A 15285-nucleotide genomic window follows, 5' to 3' on the forward strand; every position below is an offset into this window, starting at 1 on the left:
CGCTGAAACATTAAAACCTTGTGAATATTTTCAATAGCCATGATTGCATTATAATTTAATACATCCTTTCTCACATATATTCCAGTTTTTCCACTCCATCTGCCTCTTTTCCTCAGCTGCTACCATGATAGCCCCTCAGGACAGCATAATCTTGTTAGCTGCAGTGCCATAATCTGCTGCTAGCATAAGAGTGGAAGTCAAAAAAAAATCAGGGAATACTGCACATATTAAAACATTTCCCCTTTTCCTCCTCAGACTGGAAGCATAGAGGAATTAAGAAAAATTGTTTTGTTGTCTATAAACTATAAAAACTATTCTATTACAGTTAACTGAATTTTACCATTATTCTTTATTTTTCTTAATAAAGAACCTTCTCAGTTGCATTTCACTGCAAAGCTGGCAGTTCTTGCCAGCTGGAAAAAATCCTTTGCCAGAGAGGAGATCTCCCACCCAGTTTATCGCTGCAGCACAAGGAACCTGCTTCACACTGGTGCAGAATTTCAGACAATGCATAATGTCTCTCTTAGAATCTAGTGCACGCACACTACGTGCTCCAAATAGGCTTCCCCTGTGCTGGAGAGAAGGCAAACACACTGGCATAAATAAACTGTAGCACGTTGTGACAAGGCATCCCTTTCCAGTCCAACAGCTGGAAGCAGAAAGGTTGACTGAAGATGAAAGGGGATCCCTCCAGTAAAGGTTCCAGCATCCTTGGGAACCAGATGGACTGAAATGGAAAACGCAACTAAAATAGGCCACAAAATTCACTGCCAGGAGAGGTTTTCTTTTTATTCATAGCAGTGCCAGGTTTTACTAGAAAGAAACTTGCCATGTCATAGAAACTAAATATGGGAAGGAACTGGAACCACCTTTGTCCTCTCCCAATCAGTTCAGCATTGTTCAGGTACATTTTCTAATCCTGGTGTAGTCTGATTTGGAAATACTCATGAAATAAAGTCTTTTATCTGCCATTTTTAGTTTATTTCACCGCAGCGGTTTTAGGAGAATTTTTCTTAAGCATTCGGACTACATTTCCTTTCTTTTTCTCATTACTTCTCGTTTTATCAACTTGGACTCCCTGAGGCAGCTTTTCCCAGTGCCTGCTTTTTGTCGTTTCATATTCTTCTGTGTAGCTGCTATGGTTCTCTACAGTTGCCATGATTTTTTTTTTGTAAAACCTCTTGTTAAATGTCATTTGCAGATGTCATTACTGTTCTGTTTACTTCCCCCTTCCACTAATGAAGATGTGAAACAACACAGAACCCATCATTGCTCTTACTAGGTAGTTTCTGTCAGCCTGCAAGGCTGCTGTTTATTGGTACTCCTCCTTTGTGGTCCTGCAGTCTGCATTCATTCCCCATGACAGCGCTCTTATCTAAGTCTTTCCAAATTCATTTTTCAAGCAGATTTTTCTAAGACACTGTAGGAAAGGTTTTGCTGATGTTTCAATCCGGCTTCATTGCTTCTGCTGTTTTCCTTTCTTGTACACCAGGAATTTTGGCCACACAAAAAGCAACAGAAATAACAATGCATGTTGAGGTACGTTTTTTCCAACTTAAAGTTTCCGATTTGAGGATCCTGTTCTGTGAACACTTGGTGCCTGAATGGCAGGCCCTCTCGGAGTCTAGGTTGTAACCAGCATTGATAATCTGTTCCTTGGAAAAGTTTCAAGGATTGCAATCAGATGTGTCAGGTAACTTGATGTCCTGTTTTAGCTGCTGAATCAGCACATGAGCAGGATGGCCCTTTGGCTGACATGTGACATCATGGTTCTCTTGTTCTCTGCCCCATCTTTCCCTTCAGGGGTGATCTTGCTGCTGCTCGATAAGTTGCGGAAGATGAAGTGGGAGCAGATGTGGAGACTCACGGCGGAGCGAGAGCTAATGAGCATGCTGTCCACTTCACTGGCTGACCAGGTGAGTAGGACACTGCAGGGCTGTGGGACAGCCACTAAGCCATGGATTGAGGAAAGAAAGAAAGGGAAAGGGAATGAGATGTGGGAAAAGGCAGGGGAAAGCTGTTGTGCTTGTAGTCACCATTTGTTGAATTGTCCTGGGGAAAATGTGGAAGAGAATGAAGATTTAGTCACAAGGTTTCTCTTACTACACTGACATTTTTACCTCCTCTGGTCAGATGATTCATAAGAGAGACAAACGGGGTTTTCACACTTTCATTTTCTGTCCTCCCTTCTTTAACACAGAACTCTCCAGACACTAGAAGTCCAAATATACTGTGTCTTTTCCCACTGGTTATTGTCTAATCAGACTTTAGTTTTAAGAGTCTCCTGACATTTCTTTACTGTTTCTGGCAGATGAGTCCCAGTTGTCTTTTAATGTACTTCTTGCCACAACAGCCCTGTTAAGACAAAAGTGCTGCTGTCTCCCTGCCACAGTTAGGAAACTGAGGCCAAGAGATGAAATAGTGTGCCTAAACACAGAAATACAGTTTTTCAATTTGTGCTTCTTGCCAGCTCTCAGTTTAAGCCCAGAAACCCTGTTAATGTAATACTAGACCTGAACCAATAATTCGTCCTCAACAACTTGAGCATGTTAACTCAATACAGCATCATATTCAGACATTTGTTGTCCTTCTGAGCTACATCTGGCTGATGACCACTCACCACAAAGGAAGCACGCTCCTCCTTACTGTGCACATGGAGATGTGCACTTCGTATGGTGTCTTTGCAGGGTGATCCAAAAGCTCCTGGGGTTCATTAAGATGATTCCTGCAGCTTCACTGTGTTTTCAGTCACATCCTGAGTTGCTGTCTAATACCTGGATGGGAAAGAATTCTGCAAAGCAGAGAAAGGCTGCTTGTGTCTTCCCCTAATACCTTACCCTCAGATTGTCCTTGTTACTTACTTCTCCAGCAGAATGGCTGCTTAGGGGCAGAGCACTTTCTGTCCCTCATGGTGTAGGCTGCTCTGCAAGTCTGTCCTACATGCCTTTTCCATAAAGTACCTGGAGTACTTGTTGCAAAAATAAAATGCTAGCTAAAATCACACCAAGTAATTCGCCTTGAAGCAGTGTAGCTGCCAGGATCACTTTCCTCCCCTTTATTAAAAGTGGTGCAGTACTTAGTACCAGCAGGCACTGTGTTGTTTCCTGCCTGCTACTCTTCCTGGTGACTAGAAGAGGAACCACACCTCATGCCAGCAGTACAAGATAAATGTTTGAGAACTTTGCTGGAGTCCCTTAGCTCTGTGTGTCAGGAGAGCTTGTTCCTCTTACCCAGATCTATATATCACCCCTTAGATTAATAGCACCCTCCACAGAAACAGAATTATGGAGAAAGGTTTACAGACTTCGTCTTGCCATCGCCATTGGAATTTCTGCCTGTGAGGGGGAGAGGGACAGTCATCTGGGGAAGGAGTTGAGATCACCTCACACATGGTAGAAACAACATACCCAAATGTTTCTCTGGTTTTTTTCTGCTAGGATATCTTCAATGCAGTCATCAAACAAAATCCCTTCCTTGTCTACCAGCTCCCATGTTTCTGGAATGTGCAGCTTTCTGATCACACCCGTTCCGAGCAGTGCTACAGAGATGTGTCTGACCTGAAGGTATGTTGCACAGGAGGCTGGATGAGTAGTGTCCTTTGGGACAGAGAGTGCAGGACTCCACTGTCAGAGAAAGATAAACTTCCTTAAGTGGGGGGGAAACTAACACATATAGTTTATAAGGACACCCAGACAGGGGAAGAAAATGTGACTTTGGCTTTGTGCATTTTGACTACTACTAGAAAATTCAAATATAGATGCTGCTTTGGGGTTTGGCAAGGTGTTAAAGAAGTGCTTTGCCTCTTACATTCTGTACCTGCCACCTGTGCCAGTGCAGCTTACTGCTGAGTTTTTATTGCTGTCCCAGGTCTTAGCTCTTCCTAGACAAAGAATACAAAACCTGTCCTTTTTGTACTGGACAAGTTTGAAACTCTTTACTGAACATAATTTAATACAGTGAAATTCACAGAGAGGATTGGGCAGACCCTAGCTAGAAAAGCATTAGCAGAAATGTAAAGATCTTGCTCACTTCATATTTAGCCTTTGCATACACTTAACCCAATCATGTTGCCACTCATTTTTCCAGGATTTGTCCCAAAAAAAAAAGCTGAGTAAAAACCTGTTAATGAAATGAACCTATAGTGTCAGTTTAATAGCACATTTTTCACTATTAACAAGTAGAATATAAAAGCAGGATAAATTTTAACAGATATGGGTAAATGAACATCATTTGTGCTGTGGCCATTTTGAAAGACCGGACTCAAAGACTCAAATGTAGCATGCAGAGAGTTCAGAACTGAGGCTTGATTGAGCTTTGTCCGGGTGTGGAATAGGGCTGTGCAGCAGTAGATTCCATCAGAACGTAGTAAATATTAGGTAGTTTTTGGTGATTGATTTTAAAACTCGGTTAAGGTTTGTATATTTGGATTTATGTTTTGAGAATGTAAATGGTGTTTTCAAAAAAAAGAGAAAGACACAAAACTGTGGAAGAGGTTGCAAGGGCCCTCTGGAGATCATCCAAACCCCACTTAATGCAGGACCAACACAGACCCGGTTGCTCAGTGCCTTGTGCAGATGAGTGTCAAATCTCCAAACACTGAGATTCCACATGCTCCCTGGCCCCATGTTCCAGAGTTTGGCCACCCTCTTTGTACAACATACATCCTAAATCTAACCAAGCTTTCCCTTGTAGCAATTTGAAGAGTAACAGCAGGAGTGTTCGGTATGAACACCAGATACTGGATGAATATAGAAAATCAATCACTCTCAACACACTGATTACAAATGCTGTGCTTCCAAGAGACCGAAGTTCTTCTACATGGGTTAACTGACCTGTCAAAACTGGTCAACATTGCTTGAATTTCTTATATAAAGTATTCACAACTGACTATTCAGGTGTGATCCATAGAAGACAGCTTTTAAAGTTAAATCACTATTCTGTCAGTTCACTAATCACTAAATGGTTTATGGTATCTGTTTGTAGGGAAGGATCAACACAGGCACTTTAAAAGCATCATAGTTTTATGACTTGTAACAAAGTGCCAGTAGAGATTTTAGCATTGCATTCATGTTGGGAATCATGTATGACAGCAATTGCAGGGCCTGAAACAAAAGGAAATATATAGAACAGAGAAAATGTTTCCTAAAAGATGAACTTCAGAAAAATATACCTCCCACCTGTGACATATCACGGTATTTTGCTGTAAATTAAAGGCTGAGATTAATTTATATAATTGAGACAGTCAGATTGGACGCAGCACAAGGTAAAGACACAGCCATTTACATGAGGCAAAGATACTGAAGCTGATAACAAGGATCAAGGGCTTGGTTCCGTTTCCTGAACACGTTTGAGTCTCCATAGGGGCTCTCTGTTATCTCCATTATAGGACTGGCAGATAAAACACAGACCTACAGGAGAAGATACCCTTTTGGCAAGGCAGCTGGTGGGCAGGCAGGATAACTGTAAGGTGCTTTCAGTGTGCTGTACATCTGGATTTAGACAGCCAAAGTGTCATCCTTTTGAGGCTGGTGGAGCTCACCTCAGAGTAGACACCTGATCTTCCGACTCCAGTGACTGTATTAACTAATCTGCTTCAGATGTGGGACATCTAACTCACATATAACACCTACAAATAAGCATTTGATAGAAGTATGTTAAAAATAAATCCTTTCTTTTCAATTAACAAATTTACCTTTACAACTATAATTCAGGCTTGGTTGTTTATTGCTGTTTACATGTCACACCATCAGTTCTATTACAGCACAGGCAGTGAAGTCTAAGATGTGTAATATTCTCCACTGATTTTCGGGTCTGAGGTATTTTAACTCAACAAGGGGCGCAGACACATAAGCAATTTCTTCAGCTAAGCTGGACTTATCCATGCTACTAAAATTACCCCCTGCATACTAAAACAGGCTGAAATTCTTTGCCTTGAAAGAGAGGCCAGAGTCTTACCTCATGCACATAAAACCCCACGGTTTCAATAAAGCTTTTCCCATTTTGAGCAGTTAAAGGACTGGCCCTCAGGCAGCACTGTTTAAACTTCGTCATACAATTAAAAAAAAAAAAATAAAGGCATAGACCAATTAAAGTTGTGAATTTGCGTTATGAAAATTATCAAAATTCTAGTTCTGTAAAGAAACCAGCTGGTTTGGTATATGAGTCTCACAAAAAATTAACAAATGTCATTACTCCAAGTTAAAAATTCCACTCTTAAAATCACCAGAGTTAGTCAGTTCCATGGCATTTAATATAAATGGTAAAACACAACAGATTTGGCACATTCTGTATTTCATGGTAAGACTGGAATGAGAAACAAGGTAAAACAAACCTCCAGGGTAAGAAAGAAAGATTTTGAAGTTTGTACTGGGGGATAAAGAAGGATAGCATAGGACAGAAGGAAGTGAATGGAGAGATTTAAATTCAAAGGTAAAGCTGACCCAGTCAAATAGTCCTCAGCCAAATCAGAGTGCATTCCTCCTGTCAGACCGAAAAGGTGCTGATTTAATTCCATCTGGCCTCAAAGTCCATGGGAAGTGAGGATTTGTCATCCCTTATACACAGCATTGTGTCAAATAAACTTAGACCCCCAGGGCTGGCGGCTGTTCAGGGATGTGTGTGTGTGTGTGTGTGTGTGTGTGTGTAGACACTTCTTTGCTGCTTTGTTCACATTTATGCAAGGTTTAGGGAGCAGTTGAATATTTCATATTGCCTGAAGAGTAAGCACCTTTTTCTCTTTTCAGTCCTCATTAAGTTGCATCTCTATCCATTTTACTGATTTTTTTTATTTTTTGGTGGGGGACTGATCTGAAACTGAGGTTCATTTGTGCATTGCTTTTCCTGGGTTAGCCCCTGCTTTTGCGTGCTTCTTGGTTAGTAGTTTGTTCCTGTCTGTAAGGAAACCTCAGTTACTATGATTTGGCACAAACCTAATGGCAGGAAAAGTACTATGAAAGAAGGTAATGAATTTTGATACCTTTGGCAATGAATCATGACCTCATTGAATGAGTCAGTCATGAAGTCTGGTTGTCAAGGATACAGGTGCTATTTACATACAGACAATCTGGTAATTCACAATCACAAAAATCAGATGCTGGACTCTTCAATGGGAATGTATCAAATTATTAGAATTTACACACACTCCAAAACAGAAAAAAATGCTTTACAACCTATTGATGGCTTTCCAAACTGGTTTTGAATACAGCTGGTACTAAATCAGCAGAAAGATAAATAATGAGCATCCTAAATTCCTCATTTGGAACTTGTGTTCTGTGATTCACTGTGTCCTCCCTGGGGATGTCCTCCACTCTGGGATGACTTTGTGAAATTGCTTACAGAAGTTTAAACAGCTTCTTTTCCGTAGCTGTAATACACCATTTCAGCTCTGCCTCAGACAGGACCTATTGCACCTCTTTGTGTTCCAGTCCCTGAGCCGCCCCGTGCTGTCCAAGCACTTCAGCTCTGATCTGCAGCCCTTATGGCATTCTGCAGCCTTACCCCTTTTAATGTCAGCTAGAGGAAGAGCTGCAATGAGAGGAGTAAGGGCTCCTCGAGAGGGTTAAACAATACCCCTCCTTTGAGTGAGCATTGGAGTCAGTAAGGTGCTTCTGCCCTGCCAAACAGGGAACACCATGGGTTTATAGGGGTGTTTTTGCAGGCAGGAGGCCTCTCATTAAACACTGGTATAGGAGTTGAAGGAAAAGAAGTTGAAGAATCCTTCTGAGGACAAATAAAGACCTTTGAGAAGTACAAGGCAGGGAGAGTGTGTCAGCTTACAGCAGTAAACCGGGGAGTAAAGTAATCCCTGGGAGCGTGAACACCAAATCAGGCAGGGCAGGGACTTGAGGCCCCCATCCAAAAAGCACTGCCTGGACCTCAGGGTTGCTGGCTACTCCAACCTGAGTCTCTTCCACTTATGTAGTTTAGAAATATCACATTGAAATCTCCCTGTTGACATTTTTATGAAGTATACGAACTTTTCTGAGGAAATTGGTTCTTTTATTAAGCCATTCATTTCTGATAAAACAGTTTAAAAATAAAGTTTCCAGACATCTCCAATCATGGCATAAGATATACATGTGGTGTGTATTTGCAGTGTGATTTGGGACATATTTAAACTCGTAAAAAAAGCCTGTTGAGATGGCATTAAAGTGACATATACAGGTGGCTTTACTGTGCAGATTTGCCAAATGTTTAACTCCCACTGATTTCAGTGGGAAGTGTCTGGTTACCTAAACAAGGAGTCTGGTTTTTTAGCAGGAAAGCTTCCTGTTTACAAAATACCACTTGTTTACCTAAATTATGAAGTGCCCGTGGGCTTAATTAAGGATATCTGTTCAGTGCCTTGCAGAATTAAACATCTTTAAGCTTAAATTTAAGCTTAATTTATTCTCATTTCTTACCCTTCAGCCTGGAAAGCAGGTATATAATTATTCAGGATATCCTGTGCTCTCTGATTTTGGAAGGGCTGAAACAGAGTGAGAAATTATCAAGATGTGTCTTTGGGTAAGAAAATGGAAGAGACTGTGTTTAAGGAAACATTTGGCCAAATGCTTCTTTTTTAGAGAGAAAATGCTTCAGGGGAAAAAAAAAATGGTTAAAGGTACCTATGTTGTATTCAAGCTTATTGTTTAGTGGTTTGAGCATCATGTTTGAAATATTTAACCTCCCCAGAGATTGAATGCAGATAGTAATGTAAGGAGTTTGCTAGGATTTTTGTTTTCAGTGTATTTCCATCCAGATAATGGTTCTTACAGCCCTCCTAGACTCCCCCAGTATATACCATCCTCTCTTCCCTTCCATCTCAGATCCCACTGCCAGTCCACGAGGCTCCCACTGTGTCATCATTTGAGTGCCTTGGGTCAGAACCTGGGGAATAAATGGGAACTGTGGGTGCAGTTCTAGGCCACAGGTGTATGGCAGTGTGTTCTAGGCCACAGGTGTATGGCAGTGTTCCAGGAGGCTGGCTGTGTGTAATCAGGGAGTGGTAATGGTTGCTGCTTAACTAGGATGGTATTAACAGAAATGTGGATAGTGCCAAATTGCTTAATGACGACTAACCAAATGTTAAATAGATGTGGAATTTTAAGTTCTGATCTTTCAGTACTTTAATTGCTAAATGAATATTAAGGAAGTGTGTTTTTTCTTAGTTGTCAGGAGGCTGTGATCAAGAGTGGGAAGGATCCATAGGTCGACCTGAAGGCTAGCAGTGTTCCTGAGGTGTCCACCCAGATAATGGCACTGGAATTTTATATTTCTAGCTGCAGTTTCGTCTGTAAGCCAGCAGAGCTTTGGAATAGGTTAGAAGCTAGAAGAAGAAATAAACACAGTATTAAGGTGCTATTCAGCCTTGGAACGGGGATGCTGGAGTAATGAGACTTTCAATTTCTAGATTCGCTTTCTGTTTTTAATGTGGAGATAAGAGTCTTCAAACGACGTGATTTTTTTTTTTCCTTCTGATTTCCCTGTAGTGTCTTGCCAACTGATCTTTTTTATTTCTCCAATCAACTTACTGTTGTGCACAATAAAGTCTCTAATGTGGTGGCCATAGCTTTACCTGTGCAGTCTTTATCATGTACCTCACTGATGCCCATGGCAGTCTGTACAAGAGTGTCTTGGCCTGCACAAATTCTGCTGTAGCTGGTGGTGCAATAGACCATACCAGGCAGCCAGAACTGAATGTGAGTTTGTGGGCTGACATAAAAAAGAATATGGTCTTTGGATGTAGTGTTGCATATTGATGGTTAAGAGTCTTGTTGCTTTTTTAACTTGTTGCTCTTTTTTATGCTTTCATATATCACATAGTATTTATCTAATTCTGTTACATTTGTAAAGCAGCCTGCTTTTTTGCTAGACCTGTTTTGTGGTTTTTCTACCTCCGGTCATCCAGATGGTTGCATGGTTTCTTGATGTTCTTTAGCACATCATTTTAGCACACATTAGCATGTGCTGTCCTTCTTGATTAAAAAATCAGCTTTTTTGGATAGTTGTCAGCTCCATTCAGCTTTGTGCAGTTCACTCCAGGCTCCCCTGACATCAGTGTACATACAGCATCCTGACACATTTCAAATCTGATCAGATCTGAACCACCAGCTAAGCCCTTGACGCTTACCAGCTTCTACACACACAACAGATCCTGAAGCACGGCAGCAAAGAGCCTCTACACTGACAGCTGCAGCTGTCTGGGTTTGAAATCATCTCCCACACAACTGGCTAGAGATATCAGCAAATGCCCCCTGGCTGTGATGTGACACCGTGTGTGTTGATGGGAAGTTCCTGCAGTACCAAGGAGCCTGTCCTGTAAGAGTTTCTGAGGTTATCATCATTAGCCATGTCTGTGTTCATGGTCCCCAGGTCTCTGAGTGCTCAGCAGCACTGGGATGCTTGTGAAGATGAGGATGCTCATGAGTATCCAAAAGGAAACCTCAAATGAAGTGTAGGAGCAGTATGGAGAGCTCACAAAAGGTTTTTCTTAACAAGTATTTTTTGTCCCAGTTGCTGGCTTCTTAGCTTTCTTTGATTCACTCTTAAATAAGTAGAAGTTCCCAGCAGACAGTTTCCATTCTATGCCTTCCTGTGAAACTGCATGCTGGTACCCTGTAAAACTGTTAAATAGCCCTTTAGGCTCCTTCAGCCCTGTGCTTCTGTTACACGTGCCCATTTCCCTGAGGGAGGATTCAATCACTGACATTTTTTTCAAGCATTAATGCCTTTTGCTGCAGTTAAATACAATGGATGAAGTACGTCAAGTTCTTTTCAAAGAAAGGAGATTTTGATGATCCATTTTTCAGTGGAGAAAATCTTTTCTCTTAAGTTTATGCCCTTACCTACCCAAAGCTCTTTTCATTTATGTGGTGGTCTTATTCACCACATGATGCAGCAACATGTTACTGCACAGTTGTGCTACATTTCTGAACATCTGGACAAATGTAAAACCAGCAAAGAATGTAGCATTACCTGGGACAAATATCTACACCAAGTATTTTTGTCCAAATAATTTCCCAAATTTATTCAGTATGTAGATGCATTGTAGTCTTTATTTAAGGTGCTCCTACTACCAGACAAAGAAATTAGCCAATATCTGAAATCATCTTTTTTCCCTACAGTTGTTTTTCTTTAACTGCATGTATGGTTTTCTGACATCCTAGTAGGCTTAGCAATGAAATACCAGGAATGGATAAAGCTTTCCTTATCAGGAGATATTTCATGGGTGTTGGGTATGTAGAATAGAGGGCCATAGCTTTTCTGGCAGTATAAATACTCAGTGGAGCGACTGTGTTGTTTGTTGAAGTTAGTCCAGGAAGAATTCAGGCTGCATCCTGCTCTTTCCTCAGCCAGTCTGCTCACTGGGCAACAAATACTGTGGTTTCAGAGAACTCCCTGTTCCTGTGGAGCTGTGTTCCTTGCTGACACCAAGGGAACTGTGTTCATCCTCTCTGGGCTGCTCCTGTTGTGCATGCTGTGCTTCAGCTGTGTGTTCCCTCCCAGAGCTGTGATGTTCAGAGCAAAGTTGACCATGGGCTGGCTCGGCAGCTGGTGCTGCAGCTCTGTGCTGTGTGTGAGTGACACAGTGTCTTCATGCAATTCACTTAATGGATTCAGAGAACTTGCAGAACTTGGAGCTTGGAAACAGTCCCAAGGGAGACTCTTGTTTTTAACCTCTTTAGAAGTCACAGGAATAAAACTGAATAATAAGTATTTGGTGATTTTTTTCTTATGTCTAAAATACAGCCTCTGTAAAATGAAATCATTCCTGCAAGCCACTACTGACTCCCTCTTGTTTTTTCCTTAGGGCCCCATTCCCGTTCCCACTGGCAGCAGTGCAAAGTTGCATCAATGCAAATGAGGATCAGCCCTTTATGCCAGCATTGCAGTTTAAGTCTAGGCCACTGTGAGAGTCATCTCCCATTAGCAGAGGATAAATATCTGCTAGAAATTGGAACTCAAAGGGTGAGGAGTTGTACTGCGTTGCTGTGTTGTGTTAATGCAACAGAGATCAGTCTTGTTTGAATGAAGCAAAGGCAAAAAGGAAGTCAGATTAAATTTAGTCCTTTTTGAACTATTTAAACCGGTATAGGATTTAATTTTGAGCTGCTTCTTCTCAATACCTAACCAGGAAAGAGACTGCTTGGCCTGAAACAGTGAATCAATTTCATTAGCAAAAACAGTCATGTGGAAATCTGAGATTAATGTTTAATACCTACATCACTGTGTCCCTTATCCTTCCATCTTCTTCAGCAGAGTCCATAAACTATCAGCTCCACGATTAGAGTTGTGGAAGCACTTATGAGTGCTGCTTCTCAACCTAGCGTAGCACCCTCACCCAAAAGTGTAGGTGATACCATGGAAGAGTTTCCAAGCACATCACCTCCAGAGTGTACCGTTACTTGTGGAAGACACAGCAAAGCCTTCCCTATAAAAAGACAGAAGGAAGTCTGGCTAGTTTGTGGTTTGTTTTTCTGCTGTTTTCGAGAGGGCAGCACACTGAACGCACATAAAAAGAGCAGATAGAGCAAATCTGTGTTCTAACAGCAGGATGTCTTTTCTCTTTTTTCCCTCTGAGGTGATTCACTGGAACTCACCGAAGAAGCTGCGAGTGAAAAACAAGCACGTGGAGTTTTTCCGCAACCTCTACCTGACGTTCCTGGAATACGATGGGAATTTGCTGAGACGGGAACTCTTTGGCTGCCCCAGTGAGGCAGATGTTAACAGTGAAAATGTAAGTGGGATGTCTAAGGCTTGGTGGTTCATACAAGGCACAGGATGTCTGAAGACTTGGAGTTGGTTGTGTGGGTAGTGCGGGGCAGTGGAACTCAGGAGAACTGAAGGCAATGCTCAGATTCCCAGAGTGACACTGTGCAAATCATTTAATCTCTCTGTGCCTCAGTTCCTCACCTGTAAAACCGTTGTTTTAATCCCATCTTTACCCTGGGTTTTGCTGCTTTTTTTTTTTTTGTCTACTTTGCCCTTTTAAAATCCCCAACAGACATAACATCACAAGCTGAAAATGAGGATTTGGGCTTTTATTCCTTTAGGCAATTTTGCAAATCTCACCCTTAAACCTTGCCCTGGTTTCAGCTGGGATAGAGTTCATTTTTTTCCTCAGTAGCCAGTACAGGGCTGTGTTTTGGATTCAGTATGACAGACCTATAACTTCCCAGGAGGTCTCGTTTCTTGCTGCGTATTTGTTCAATATACAGTGATGTCAGTTTTGTCTAGGAGATACTAATGCACAAATAATGAAGAAGAAATGAAAGTATCAAGACTGCTGGATTTAGGTCTGTGACTGCAAACTACAAAATGAGCAAATGCTTCAAGGTACACATAGGCTGTGAGACTGCAGGTTTTTTTCTGTATTTCCCTTAACCAACCAAAGCAGTATTTATGTGTATCTGCATAAAATTTGCAATCAGAACCTTTCAGACTAAGCAAATTCTTTGAAAATGATTGAAATCAAGGATGTTTACCCACAGATGCATGTGTACGTGTATGCCTGTGCACTAGTACATATAATTCCAAGGTGAAAAACTGTTAACTGAAATGTTTATACACAGATGCATATGAACTCCTTGTGTATAATGCGGTCTCTGGAGATTTGTAGACCAAGTACCAATTTTGGCAACATAATGTGGAAAGGAAGTAAAAAGGAATCTGTAACACATTATTCAGGAAAAAGAATATTTCTAAAATATGCAACGTTGTCTATATAAAAATCAATTAAGCAAAGCCAGTATCATGTACACACTAGCAATTAAGAGGTAATTGACAATCAATATCATCATTGAGGCTGGTAGTGTTTCCATTTAGTCTGTGAATAAAATGACCACAGGAGATGCCATTCCCATTTTTTTAAATACAGCAGTCAGAGATTGGGTAGATATATTTTAACCCAAGGCAAAGCTTCCCAGATACTTATTTTACCATCTCATGGTCTTCTGAAAGGAATGTGGCTTAACTGGGAGAGACAAGGAGGTGGGGGAGAACAAGAGAGAGAAGGAGAGAGAGGGAAGGCAAGTGCACCACCAGAGCAAAAGCACATGGAGGAAGAAAATCCTCTGCAAAAGGCTTTTAGAAAATCAAGTGAACTAAATGTGATAAAAGACCACTAAGAGCCTCACCCTCGGAGACATCAAGATACAAGAGACAGAGTAGAGGGTACAATAGGAGGAGAAAAGGTGACTGAGAAGAAAGACAACAAAACACACCTTTATCACACTTGGAGAATGCAGGTTAAAATTATACTGGCTTCACAATATGTTGTGTGGGTTCAAAGAGCATGAATGCAGTCACAGACTGCTTGCTGTATTTTCCAGAGCTCTGTAAATCTGTAATAAACAGATGTATTCAGACGACAAGTTGCTTGGGAGCAGTGCAGAGCAAATGCAAGTCCTTGCTGTAAATGGCAGTCCTTAAAGTTTAAAACAGCACATTTTACTGAACTTGTATCTGGTTGACAGACACTGGAAATGACTAACTGTTCAAGCCTGTTTCTTATTCAAGACAAGTAGAACGCAATATGGTATATGGTATGGCTTGTGTCTGAAAAAGAAATGTAACTCATTGCACCATTTATAAATTTTTTATATATATATATATATATATATATATATATATATAAATACTGGAAAAAAAGAATGAGCTAGACATACAAAAATACGTGATTCCTAATTTGCCAAGAGACACCAAAAAGGTAACAGCCTTCTATCGAAACAGTCAGATATAGGAAAAAATCCAACGTCAGAAAACTTAAGAGTAGTCACTTAGGAGAAGACATTGTTTTGTATTAGTTGCCCTTGATATAAACTCCCCCCTAAACTTGACTATGTCCTTTTATTGTAGAATATAGCGAGCAAGTTTCAGCTCTGAAGTTATGAGACCCTAAGAATAGGATTATCATGAAAACTGCTGTTTCTCTTGCTCTGTCTGCTATAGCACATACAGTGTCACAGGTGTCCTGTTAAATACAGCACATTCCCATGATCTATTGCAGGATTATCTTCAGAAGCAGAGCATCTTCTAAGGTGAGGAGAAAACCACTGTCATTCCTCCCAGTACAAGAATTAGAGGGCATGAAGTGGAAATAGCAGGTTCAAAACAAAGGCATTTCACTCATGATGAAGCTTTGAGCAGGAGGTAATGTTTCTAAAACTATACATAGCCTCAAAAATTACTCTTCTTGGAAAGAAAATCAATCAGGAGCTTTTAAGCTCTGGTGCTGAAAGTCCTTGAACCACGAGTTGAGGTCTAGGTGAGAGTTTTGAGAAATCCTTGCTGTACACTTGCCCT

General features: G+C 41.0%; 1 protein-coding gene across 3 annotated transcripts in view; it reads left to right on the top strand.

Moving 5' to 3' along the window:
* The window catches only part of LARGE1 (LARGE xylosyl- and glucuronyltransferase 1), a 272166-nt gene that overhangs the window by 222902 nt on the left and 33979 nt on the right, over positions 1–15285 (top strand). For all 3 annotated transcript variants that reach the window (XM_039570321.1, XM_039570320.1, XM_019292486.1), the window contains 3 exons: positions 1804–1916; positions 3438–3563; positions 12563–12718. In XM_039570321.1, coding sequence (XP_039426255.1) covers positions 1804–1916; positions 3438–3563; positions 12563–12718 — 395 coding nt within the window. The remainder of the gene's footprint in view (positions 1–1803; positions 1917–3437; positions 3564–12562; positions 12719–15285) is intronic.

The sequence above is a fragment of the Corvus cornix genome, chromosome 1A (genome assembly GCF_000738735.6).
Source record: "Corvus cornix cornix isolate S_Up_H32 chromosome 1A, ASM73873v5, whole genome shotgun sequence".
Lineage (NCBI taxonomy): Eukaryota > Metazoa > Chordata > Aves > Passeriformes > Corvidae > Corvus > Corvus cornix.